This window comes from Lethenteron reissneri, unplaced genomic scaffold (assembly GCF_015708825.2).
Source record: "Lethenteron reissneri isolate LAM-NWPU_2019-01 unplaced genomic scaffold, ASM1570882v1 scaffold_1639, whole genome shotgun sequence".
Taxonomy (NCBI): domain Eukaryota; kingdom Metazoa; phylum Chordata; class Hyperoartia; order Petromyzontiformes; family Petromyzontidae; genus Lethenteron; species Lethenteron reissneri.
The window spans coordinates 5921824-5935804 of NW_026891376.1; the positions used below are offsets into that span (position 1 = coordinate 5921824).

General features: G+C 38.9%; 1 protein-coding gene across 1 annotated transcript in view; it reads right to left on the minus strand.

The window, feature by feature from the left end:
* Positions 1-548: 548 nt before the first annotated feature.
* Positions 549-13981, minus strand: part of LOC133338975 (diacylglycerol kinase beta-like) — a 35371-nt gene continuing 21938 nt past the window's right edge. Inside the window, exon 4 of the mRNA XM_061547101.1 lies at positions 549-673. Coding sequence (XP_061403085.1) covers positions 549-673 — 125 coding nt within the window. The remainder of the gene's footprint in view (positions 674-13981) is intronic.

The window sequence follows — 13981 nt, forward strand, 5'->3', positions numbered from 1 at the left end:
AGCTCATGTGAAAATTAATGCTGAAACAGCAAAATAAACAACTTACAGCCTGTAAATATACTTCTGGATGAAGGCCTCCTTAGACCACGTTTGCAACTAAGTTGTTTGACCATTATATATCATGTTCAATGCAGGTTGGTGAAGGGTGGGGTGATGGGTGGGTAGCAGCAGGCATGGTTCACATGTCACTCACCAATGTTGTTAGCCATGTCTGGGTTCATGGCGCGGTGTACTCACCACTGCGCCAACACTCTTCGTCTAGTATTTTAAGAGTTCCAAATATAACTCAGAGGGTCCCATTCTCCCAAATATACTGAGCTGTGTCACATTATTACGATGACATTATATTCATATATATTGAACAAACCATGCCAGAGAAAATATATATAATCTTCACGCACAGCCCTTTGTCAATCCACTGCTAGATGAGGGTGATCCCCCTGCCATGCAGGTCACGGGGGTCATTTGACCACCACACTAATAAGTATACAAGGTACGCACAGTTAAAAACAAAGGACATTGTTAAATTGTCCATTAAAGAACAGTGCCTACCTGATGGTCACGGAGGAACACTGGGCCAAGCGGGAACCTGCACTCTTCAGCCCCGTGTAGATCTGGCCCATTTCCATAGCTCCATCCAGCCCAACCACCTCCAGCAGATGGTCACTGAGGTCTGAAAGGCAGATCACACAGTGTTGTGGGTCAAGCAGGCTTTACAAGAAGATGTTCAGGAAAACCACAATTCTCTCCAGTCAATGAGAGATGATAAGAGATCCCCATCTCACTGGATAAACGTATTCATTAAGCCTGGACAGAAGTCATATTCAAGGAATTATGGGAGCCAACAGCATCATATATGCCCTCGCTAGATGTGCATATGCAATAACAATAATAATGATGATATTCCTATACCCACAAATATCTGAATTAAATCAGGACTTTCGGGATGGTCCTGCTTTGGAGGTTTGCCCAATTCTCTTCTTTTTGTTGCACATGGAACAAAACAAATGCGTATGGTGAGCAGAGCTAGTCTCTAAATAAAGTAAACATTTCTCGAATCGTTGACTGAAAGTGTGAAACGAATAGGTGATATACCGGTGGACACAAGAGCCAATGCATATAACACGCGGAATGGCAAGTATCATAGCACGAGTACTTTTAGGGAAGACACGCTTCATTGCCTATACCAATTGCAATAAAATTCCAGTAAAAATTATTTATTTTGCATTCTTTGCACACGTTCTTCAGGAGAATGACACTTGGAATGTGGTAAGTCATTACGATGTGTGGAACAATTCAACCATCAGGGTCATGATATGAATCTATAACTTTTTTCAACATCGTGGTGAATGGTAGCACCTCCAGTGGCTGCGGCAAATTTTGATTGAAAAATATCGGGAGTATTTTGTGCGCATGTATCGTGAGCTTAATCATCGATATTAATCTATTAACTGATGCAACGTTCCACCCCTACACATTGCCGCTTCTCCAAATAGAACACGTTGGTCATGTAGAAAATAGCCAAATATGAAATAAAATGTTGGATTTGTTTTGTTCATGGAATTGTAATTTGACGTTGTTTTGATTGTAGTTTTTTTTATATATACGTTTTTAAATAAGTTTCTGGCATGCATTTTGAACACAATGCCTCAGATTCTAGTATAGCTGTCTTTTGGACTTGTGGGCAGAGACAATTGAAAACACATGGGTGCAGAAGGCATCACTGGAATTATTATACAGAAACCAGGCTTTAGAAGCTCTGCTAGATCTCAGTTCTAACAAACTGCCGGAACAATCGGCAATCACAAAACTATGCAGCCTCTTCATAATCACTGTAACTGCAGCGAACATTATTAAACGAGTCTCAAAATTGTGTCAAGTGACGAACTGCTTTACTCATCATTTATGGGGGTAAGACACTTATGAAAGTACTGTAGAGAAAATACCGAGCAAACCAATTCATGCGTGTCGTCTTTTCGCTTCAATAAATTGTCTGTGGTTGTATAAGGGGTAAAATAAAAAAAAACCCATTCACATGGAAGACACCTGCATTTGCAATATAAAATAATGAGCTCAAACTGTTTATCAGCTTTCATTCACATGCACACCCACAATATAACCATATCTGTGCTTAGAACATTCTTAAAATAAGGCCAGACGGTTCTTCTTTCCAGACCGTGTGTCTCCGACTCGACTGCGTCAATCTGTGGGGGGGTGGGCGGTGGGGGCTTCAAAGCAATTGCGTGACATTCATTAATAATTTATAAACACCCACCAGGCCCACCAATTATAATAGACATTGACAGACCCATTCCATCTTTCATCGGGACGCAAGAGTCCAGGTGGATTCAGGGATGTTTATTTAAAAAAAACATTGAATCTCCCCGACAGTGGCATTATTGATCACACGGTTCAATATTGCCACTTCAGGACAATTAATTGCCAAAGGGCCTCGGATACAAAGAGGTAGAATATTTTAGTTTATGCAGCACAGCTTCGACAAACATTTAAGCATGCATACATCGCTAATTAAAATACACCATTGTAAAACCCACAGATGTAACAAGTGGATGTTTTAGTCGAAATGTAGTGTGCGTTACAAAGTAGTTGACCGTGCTTTTACTGTCAAAAGTCCACATTAATAAACATAGATTCCATTGCTTCTTACACCGTTTGAGTGTGTTACTTGTAAGATGTGTAAAAACAGCATGGTAATTCACGATATGTAAGATGGTTGGAATTACTAGATCCAATTATTTAATTGGTACCATAGGTGGCTGTTTGGCTTTAATAAGGGAGTGTTAACATAAGAAGCGATCTGATGGCACATTGTTTTCAAAAACACGTTTTCAAAAACAAGTTTGATGGCTATCCAAATGAGTCACGTGAATGACATCACTTCATGCGAGCCACACATCCTTCCATAAATGGACTGAAATAAATACGTTTTTGTTGATAAATATATTATTCACACGCTTAAAAGAAATGCAATTCCTGAACGCCAATGTTTAACTCAATATTTTCATTTAATTGCGGTTTCCATTTTCGTAATTTAACATTTAAAGTTCACGATTTTGCAACTGTTAAATTTCTCTGAAAGCAAATTACGCTTTTTTTATTTTGAGTGGGCAGCACTGATGCGATTCATATGGTAAAAGTAGAAAACCCGAGCTCCGTGAAACGTCAGTGATATTGCTCCAATTTGTGTGGCCACACACGCACGTACAGTGCGCAAACACTCACTTCATTGACCTGCTACTGTTATCACGCGTATCGCGTGACCTCATCACACAGCACTCATTGACAGCTCCTGAAAGAGTTCCACATATCAACACCCTGAGTATACACCATAATGTCAGCAATTACAAGACTTATTTGGGAGGCCAGTTCCATTGTGGGGCAATGTTTTTCAAGTACATATCTGACCAATGTCTATCTCACGCGTGCAGCAATGTTATGCTTTGATGGTAATGTTTAGCATACAGGAATACATGCTCGTGGGGTGGGGAGGAATAACCTTGTTTAGATCCAACTATCACCTGCCTATTCTTAGGTTTTTTCGGTAAAGTCACGTAGGTAAAAACATTAAAAAGTAAAATAAAATAAAAATCACGACGTTTCGGAGGCAACACAAGCTTCCGTCTTCAGGTGGTACCGTCACAGCCACGACAGCTGTATCAAGTAAATGAGAGATTGCTTGATACAGCTGTATCAAGTAAATGAGAGATTGCTTGATACAGCTGTATCAAGTAAATGAGAGATTACTTGATACAGCTGTATCAAGTAAATGAGAGATTACTCGATACAGCTGTCGTGGTTGTGACGGTACCACCTGAAGACGGAAGCTTGTGTTGCCTCCGAAACGTCGTGATTTTTATTTTATTTTACTTTTTAATGTTTTTACCTACGTGACTTTACCGAAAAAAACCTAAGAATATGAATCATTGCAGTCACGAAAGCTTCAAATCTAGAACTATCACCTGCCTTTAAACGAATCACACGGAATGCACCCAATCTTGTCGAATCTCAGACACTACGCAGGGTTTGAGCCTAGATAATGCTTGGACAGGAAACCACAATGCGTCACAGGTGTTATAGGTTGTGGGGCTACCTGGTGGACAGTGCAGAGAAATACATTGTTGTACTGTACTTTAATGCTCCTGCACGAATGCTTCCCAAACATTCACTGACCTGTCTGACTAGCATGGTGAAGTATCGTCAAACAACATCCAAGACGTGCATGTGATTTGGGAGACCCACATCCAGCAGTTGATTGGCAAAGGAATGTCCATGTATTACCAGTGGGAGATCTTATAAGATATATGTGGTACATTATTTAAGCAATGGTCTATACAAAATTCAGTTGGGCCAGTTCAGAATGCAGTTCCACGAATTAGAGCCACAACCATTTCATTTTTATAAACATGTTCGTAGAACTATAATACATATAGGGCACAACAATATACGACTACGATGGATAGGCATATTTTGTACTAGTGACAGAGCCTGATGCCTATACTGTAATCCCTACTACAAGCCAGCATAGCGGCGTTTCAGAAAATGTTGAGTGAGAACGTAAGCCCCGTGGTCTATAAATGCAAAAATGGTTATACCGTACATATAATTAAATTGTCTTGGATAATATATCAGAAATTCCAAGTGCTTTATAGCATTTGTGAAGCAGTGCTCATTCTTTGTTTACTGCAATGTCTACTACCGTGCACCATAACTCGTTTAAGTATGCTACACATATGCAAGTAAAACGTGTACACGCTACACAATAGTTCCATCATGATGCAATGAAAGACAGGGCTTGCCTACATATGATTTAAATACAGTACAGCGTTGAAGAAAAAACATAAAGAGAAATGTAAAAAATTATACTTTTAATAATGTGAAAAACTGCAAACCATCCGATAACGATTAAAAATAATTATATCGCTGAATGTGAACTTACAATACGCATGCAAAATACCCATTAACCTCTTGAGTGGTTTCATTTTGGTATCAAATGTGATATACTGTATCACATTTCATACCATGTAAAAGTTCATACCATAAACATTTAAAAGCAAGCTGAAGAAATGAGTAGTCTGCATCTATTGCATGCAGATTTATTTTGAAGAAAAACTGGCTTAAATGTTATTTTGGCAATACTGAACCAGAATAGTTGTCTCCATCTTGAAAATACATAACTCAGAGCTGATTTCCTGCAACAACAAAAAACTGGCAGAGTTCTTGGCAAATGTACTTGGAGTACATTTACTTGGAGTACATTTAGGATAAAAAAAACAGATTTTATGTTTTAAGCATTTGTTCAAATGCACATGTTGCACTCTGTTTTAATTTACAAGTTATCAATAAGCAAATCTTAGAAACAATATAATGTTTTTTAAAATGAAAATTAGGTGAACGGTATTTTGAAATTACTGCAGTACAGTAATATTTTGTGCATGTTATTCATAAAAAATGCAACACAAGTGAGCATTTGCCCAAATTTTCGTCATTTGTAAAAGCATGACATTATCTTCTTGGTTCTTTCAGTAAAGTCACGTAGACGGGGAAAAAAAAAACATAATAAATAAATATTATTATGATTTATTTTTATTATTTTATTATTTCCCTTCTACGTGACTTTACCGAAAGAACCAAGAAGATGAATCCCTGCAGTCACAAAAGCTTTAAATCGAAAAGCATGAAATTACTATAACCAAGACGTGTAGTGATGCATAAACTCATTGTTTAATAGAACGATGCACGTGTCAAATCACGTGTGTAAGAATCTATGTGTTTCAATCCGTGAACTATGTATGTACTGGGCTTTGACGACCGACCCCCTGTTGCCCAGAGGAACGAGTATTCATCGTAATGCTCCTAGAAGAATGGATTATTCAGTTGAATTGACGCCTTGAATCGTGACAGCCCATTGAATCGCATGGCAGAGAATCGTTACACCCCAAATATCCAATTTTTGTTTGAGGTAGTCACATATTTACAGTAACTTTATCCACTGCTTCAACAGAAACCTGAGCTAATTCACAATTGAAATGCCAATGACTAAACATATACATTTAAAAAATGAACCTCAAATATAGCCAGAAATCATGAATCTGTAATGTCAAGAGAGTATATTTCCACACAAATGACCATCTTCCTATTTATGATAAGTGATCTGAAGAATTTATTGGCGAAAATTATGCTCCTCTAAAGAAAGAAACATATTTTAATAACGTAATTTATGTTGCATGTATGCTGAACTTCTTTCACACCATACATAGCCAGCCGTGCTAATCGGAGGTGCGGGGGAAGGACAACAAACTAAAGACAAAAATCACTTCTAAACAAATGAGTTTTCAAGTCTAGATTGAAAAGGGCATAGCTCCAGTGGCTTCCAAATATAAAAAAGAGCGTTCCAGACCGCTGCAGAAGCGCATCTGAAAGCACGCGATGCAGTGACCATCTCTGTTCGGTGGCCAGCAAAGTACCAGATGTAGAGAATCAAAAGACAAGCCTGTTTGCGTAAATGAATCGTGGTGAATGTGATGTTGGATATGCGACTTTGAACTCTCTTTATAGTTTGTATCTATCCAAGCTCTCACTTGGAAACTAAATTGGCCCAGTAAACTCCTTTATGATAAATTTCGATTTAAAGCTTTCGTGACTGCAGGGATTCATCTTCTTGGTTCTTTCGGAAAGACAGACCTGTTCTTCACCTGAGGACGGCTGCTTGCGTTGTGGCCGAAACGTCGTGAGAATAATTTATTGTTTTATTTTTATTATTTTATTATTTCCCTTCTACGTGACTTTACCGAAAGAACCAAGAAGATGAATCCTTTATGATATTTTAACTTTTTGGATTTCACAATGCGCTATTATAAATACCCTTTCAGACCCGACAATGAGCAGAAGCTCATGTCATTTTAGACGATGGCTCCACAAGACTCCTCACTACAGTATTGAACTGCTTCTGGAGCCACTTCAGCCTCTCCATTCTAATCGCAGGAATCTCGCCGCAGTACTTCTGCCGATGGCAATCATTGGGTGTTTGCAACATCAATCATCTCGAACATGTTTGACAAGTTATTTGGTACGACGCTGCGTTGGAAGCGGTGCACAAGAGCAATAAACAAACAACTCAACAGGTTCGTCAATAACACTGTGGCCTTAAAATGAACAAATATACAAGGATGGGCGATGTTTCAGCCACATAAAAAGCTATTATGCGCTATAAAGGACGACCACTGCCAGAAATGTCACCTATTCTATATTTTCCTTTTCAAGTCAAAGTTTTTTATGAATGTGTTGAATTTTTATCAAACGAGCTTGAAAATGTCATGTCTCAGAGCTTGCTGATACTGATTTAAGTGAAAACCCACATTTTTAAAGCAATTAGCTTTTTTCTTCCAATCATTGTTAATGGGGCTGAGTCTATCAATGCATACCAGATTTAAAACAGGTGACTGTTCAGGTTTCAATGTAGAATCTAAGTGGTACTGGCAAAGATCACTGATTCAGGCAATAGATGTCTGTAGCCACCCATCCACTCTAAAATGCCCTTCACTCATGTCAATCATACATCTCTTTGTTGTTAAACGGAGACTATTCCAAGCTGAATGTTAGGCACAATAGTATGTATTCATTCAACAGCGGATAGAATACGGCTGTTGATACTCTTTGAAAGACAACCCATCAGCAAAGAGAAGCAATATTTATAAATCATGTTATTTATTTATCATTTATTTATGATTTAACCGTCTTGAATGTGCTCAAAACAGTGTTGAGATACAATAGCTGTAGCTGGAGACACGGTGAAACCAATAAAAGGTAAGAATCCCTTCTCAAAATTAATGTTAAAATAACTCGTACCTTGCAGGACACAGACATGACTTATATGAATTATCATGACACGCTTAAAAAAAATCACAGTTAAAATAGAACATGGCAACAGATGGTTCTGCAAAATGTGAAAGTACCTATTATAAAATGATGGGATAGCACCATATGATACCATCATGTAAAAGAAAAAAAATCTATTTTCTGAGAAAGGTTTTAAAAAGTGTTAAAAAACCTGTCAGGTTTGTGGTCCACGTGTGACATATAAATTCATATGACCTTGTGGAATTACTATTCAATACACCTTACCATGAGCTATGCACACAGAGGTGTACAATAAATTCAACCAAAAGCTGAAAATTATGATTTAAACGTGTTTTTAGTTTTTTTTCCAACTTACCTGGAATTACCAACATGGTAGAGGATATTTAAATGAAAAACATGCATAAATGAACACTTACTTTAAAATTTAACATTGCAACATTCAACGCAAATCATGGTGAGATGGTGCCAAAATACCATAAAATATGGACAGCATTGCAGTTGCGACAAAAAAACATTATGACCAGAATTCTTTCAAACATTTAACGATTCTTTCACGATTTGAAGCTTTCGTGACTGCAGGGATTCATCTTCTTGGTTCTTTCGGTAAAGTCACGTAGAAGGGAAATAATAAAATAAAACATCATAAAATTATTATTATGTAATTATTATGATAATAATTTTATTATGTTTTACTTTTTCATATAATTATTTCCCTTCTACGTGACTTTACCGAAAGAACCAAGAAGATTATTTCACGGTTGCCAGTGAAAGTAAATTCCAAATAGATCAAAACCTGTTTTTGCATGAACTGTATTCCTTGAGGTTATATTCCTTCCCAATTTTAGTTACTGCTCAAGATTAATTCTTTTTCTCGTTCATTTAATAAAAATGTTGCCGAGGGCTTTGTCATTACCTATTACTGCACCCACAGTTAAAGAATTAATGTACAGATAATTTACAGAGTGCACATGTTGGCTATGTGCTACACTAATACGGCCAAGTTCATCATGGTTTTTAATTATTCATCGACAATATATGATAAGGCGGTGGCATAATTTTGGCTTGACAATCGTGGTCACTGTGGGGGGTGGGAGGAGGTTGGTGCAATCTGCTTTGCCGGCTGTAGCCCAGACGACTTTCAGCATCAGTGCGTCAGCTCGGCAGACCACGCAGTGACTGACGACCAATTACACGGAAGCACTAACAACATGTACCTGCCCAAGGCCAAAGCATTTGTTATCACTGTTGTCTCTGCGCCATTACTTGTCACATCTCATTGTGCCCGTGCTAACACTCAAGTGAAAATGGCATTTTCGTATAGGGACATGTGTAATCGTGGTGTTTAACTTATTCTATTTTAAAAGAGTGAGCACATTAGGCTTTTATCGCAACACAAACCAGACGATGCATTTCCACTTCGAGAAGTTCCTATATATTAATTATTTATAAAGAACATTATCTTTAAACCACTGAATTATTTTTGGTCGACAAACAATATTTAGGCACGCATAGTAATTGCCTTGGAGCAAGTGGTGGTGCAGAGTGGTTAATGCACAGCACTATGAACCCAGTGACCCGAGGTAAGATTTTGTCATGGATAACATTAGTGGTGAATGATACCTCGACCAGTCCTTGGCTGTTTTCCCATCCCAATCTACATTGACCAGTATGGTGAAGCATGGTTAAACACTCATACCCAACATTGCACGTTGAGGTCTTCATCCAGTAGTGATCTAAAAAGGGCTGTACATTTTAATTTAGTAATTGCTATGATGATACTTGAGAAATGGTTCTGCTGGAATTAACAAATATAAATTATTCACTGAAATAAACAACTCTCATTTCTATACGTTGGTTTATAAAAAAACATGCAGTTGAACTAAAAAACCATGGCTGGTACTGTAGCCCTTTGTGTAATAAAAGCAGGAAAACTCCCACAGTCTATGTAGTATGTACAGCTGCTTTAATTCCTAACTAAACTGTGCAATGCACGACTGCACATAGCTCTGGCATAATGCCCTAGTATACTCAAGCTCTGTGGAAAAAGAAAAAAAATGGAGCTTAAAAAAGCCAGTTTTTATGAATGGGCCATGAAGCCAGTGGAAGTGCGTAGGTCTCCCGAGAGATGCCCTTCAACCCTAGCGCACACGTTGCCGAGGAAATTTCTTAATCCCTGCCTGCCCCTCTCTCTGTGCATTGTTAAGCCACTCAGATGCAGTGATGTGCACAAAGCAGGCATGTGGGTTAATCCTTGGGCTTAGTTCCCAATAACTAATTACGGCCGGGAGTGAACTACCAAGCCACGGCTGTCAAGTTGATGGACCAGAGCTCAGAATTGAGAATGTATACGCTGTTGCTGTGATAGAAGATGGGAGAGGCCTACAAGCAATCAGCACACAAGGGTACTGGCACACTCTGTTCTTTTATTTATTTCATTCTTTTATTCATCCACCGGTTGCCTTATTTATAGGGATAAACAAATAATTAAGTAGACAACTTCTTTTTGCAGTGGCACGTGACCTCATTCCACTATAATATGCTTAGCCTCATTCTAGCACATGATACACCATGCCGGTGAAAACTTGCATTAAACTAAAAAAAATGCAATTATGTTCTTGCATACAAAATGGATATTATGACAAATCACTCGTTGAATGGGGCTTATTCTACAAATCCCAAGATTTCGAACTCTTCAGGTAACTTTGATTTTAAGAAAATATGGTTCAAATTAATGAGCAGTTTAATTTTAATCTATTTATAACCTGTTATAAAATGTCTGCCTTTTATAAAGGATACATTTTACAAGCAGTATCCACCAAACACTGTGAATTATAACGTTTTAATTCAACCCGTTACGCTAATTATATAGCTGTACCCAAGAACTCAAAGGCAAGCGTTTGTCTAGGGCAGGGGTCGGCAACCAAAATAACAAGAAGAGCCATTTCTTTCCAATTCGGTACAAAATTCAGTATTTCAAGAGCCGCAATGCATCTGAGTACATACTGTACATACGTACATATCGTCGAAAGCAGCCCGTAAAGAGCCGCATGCGGCTCCGGAGCCGTAGGTTGCCGACCCCTGGTCTAGGGAGTTAAACCCAACTTGCACGCGCACACACACCTACAACACACCGTGTTCTTTTTGTGACTGATTTATATCAAACACAATTTGTAAATGTCACTTGTGTGTTACAGGTTTGACGTGCAATAAAGTAAATGTAGCTCATGGCGGGAGCAGCAATATCTTCAACAGATATCTAAAAAATATTACAGTTTACATATTATATGACTGTATAATCCATCCAGAGCCTGCGGTGTAATAAAGTGCCAATTGTCCAGAATTAAATTGATTTGGTTTTTCCCATTGAGTTATCAAAATGCAGATGCGAATTATCCCGAGTCTGGGATAATTTCAAAAATAAATAAAACCACTGCCTCTACGAAAAGTATTGCACACTTACGTGGGAATCTGAGAGCTCAAATAATAACCTGAGTATATTTATTATAAAGGCACCCATTAACCAACAAATTAGCAAAAAAACCATATAATTGTATGTAATGGTGTAATCTGCATAAAGGCAATAGAACGGAGCTAGTAGAATCAATAACAAAATAATCGGACAGGAACCTCCGTCAACAAATGCTTGATAAATGTTGACATCGTTATATCAATGAAGAAATTATAGCTTACATTGTTGCGTGCATGTGGGTGGGGGAGTGGTGGCGCTTTGGTTAGGCCGACTAAGCGGTGTGTAAACTTCACCACGAAGAAGACAAAGGCGGCCTCTGCATGGTGCTGGCGACCTACCCCTTCGTTTTTGTGCCGGCCTCATAGGTTCTCGCAACACATTTTCCCCAACAGTCTGGTAAGGTTTTATTGCGGATCGTTTGCGCTTCCGTTAGTGCACTGAGCTATTAACCTGGTTAGTTGAATTAGATTTCCCGGCCACAGCCAACATCAGTGACACCAGTTTAACACGTAGGCTTTCGCGACCAATATTATTCATAATCAACGTTTTTGGGTTTAGATCGCGTTATTTATAAATGTGTCGTAACCCTCCACCACTCGACACGGCCAATCAGTAAAAAGTGTCACGTTGAAAAAAGACAAATAGTTTTGTTGTTGTGGTTTCACGCTTCAACACACCGGTGGGCTAAAGCAGTGAACTATTTGTCTTTTTTCAACGTGACACTTTTTACTGATTGGCCGTGTCGGGTGGTGGGGTTACGACACATTTATAAATAACGCGATCTAAACCCAAAAACGTTGATTATGAATCAGTGACACCTTAAACATTTCTGGGCCTCCCCTAGGTTCACTTAGGCTTAAATGAGAACCTGCTGTGGTATGTGAACATTTATCACTGGGGAGGTAATATCAACTGTGCACGGTGCAAGTCACACCCTGGTGCAATTCTCGCCTTAATAGGTGCTCGCTGATAACACTTTCCACAATAGTCTATGGGGAGGATTGTTGTCGTGTCTTAATGTGGTAGTTAGCACAGCAGAGCGCACCACGAGTATTCCAAGCTTGCATCACTGACAAACGTTACGTGAACTGGAGGTGCGTATGCAGTTAGGTCACCACAGCCTAATAGAAGGATGTCATGTCAGTGTTAGCAATGAGGAGACAAAGGTGGCAGGGAATTGTTGGTGATGGCCAAACATCGTCCCCCAGTGTGTCATGCTCACCGTAAAACGTGCTCGTTAAAAGCACCTGTTTCTACAGAATCTGAGGTTCAATGGGGGTGTTTGTCATTGTATTTATACAGACTGTATTACTCGGCTGGATTCAAACACACTTACTCTTTCCTTCATCCTCAGCAAATAAACACAATTCATGTTTTCCATTTACTGTATGTACATTTAAAAAAACACATCAATTAACATATTTGTAACCTCTGAAGCAGCTACATTTTGAAAAATTATTTCTGGAAAAATATCAACCTTGTAAGACAAATATCATGACCGTATGGGCTGTTGGACTCCCCCAATCATTATGTACATTACACTTTAACAATATTTCGCTGGGTAATGCCGCTTTAGAGCCTGTGGCTCACAATCGGGTTCAGATGTCAGGTTCAGGGCGACGGGATGGCACAGTGGTTACAACTGTGCCTCACCACAGGAATCACCTCGGTTCGATTCCCGACTCGGGCGTCTTTCTGTGCGGTTTGTATGTTCTCCCCCCTGTTCTGCACGAGTTTCCTCCCATTGCTAAAAACACAAATGTAACTGGTCATGGCCAAAAAAGCCCAGTGATGAAAGGATACCTGTATCGTGCCCAATTGGGATGAAACGTAGCAATATCTCCCCCTACTGAAAAAACATTGTCAGAACCCGTAGGTAAAAAACTAAAATAAAATCAATGAAAACAACTAAATTTAATCACGACGTTTCGGAGGCAACACAAGTTTCCGTCTTCAGGTGGAACCGTTACAGCCACAATCACTGTAGTAAGTTAGTTGTTTTCATTTATTTTATTTTATTTTTTGAACTACGTGACTTTACCGAAAAAACCAAAGAGTATGAATCCTTGCAGTCATGAAAGCTTCAAATCTAGAATTGTCAGAAACCTCTGGAAAAAATAATCTTGAGATTCAGTGAGGCTATCCTGGATGAACAAGCGTAATAATAAAACATATTTCAACGTGGGTGAGCACAGCCCTTGATCCACCCGGGGTTGTTACAATGAATTTGTACGGCTCTTTAAGAAGTGAACAGTGACCCTACTGTGGGAAGACTCTCCTCCACCTTCTAGAACATTCTGTGATCAGATCCAGGAAGCATCTCAGGCATCAGCACTTAATTCAGCTTGAATTCACGTCCTGAGCATTTACAATGTGAGATTGATTCACTTATGATGATACCTTTGCAGGTTGTGGTGAAGGTGTGCCACCAGTGGAGACCTGTTGAATGGACGTTATAATCAATTTTGTGATATCTTCCATGGCCAATTCTCCCTCGTGGTGTGTGCCGCACTGCCATTAGAAATGCCCTAATCTTTTGACCCAACGTAATAATATTATAGAAAGGAACACCATTACATTGAAATATTGACTCTCTACCACGGCTTAGCGATTTCAAAAGAAATGTGCACTGTC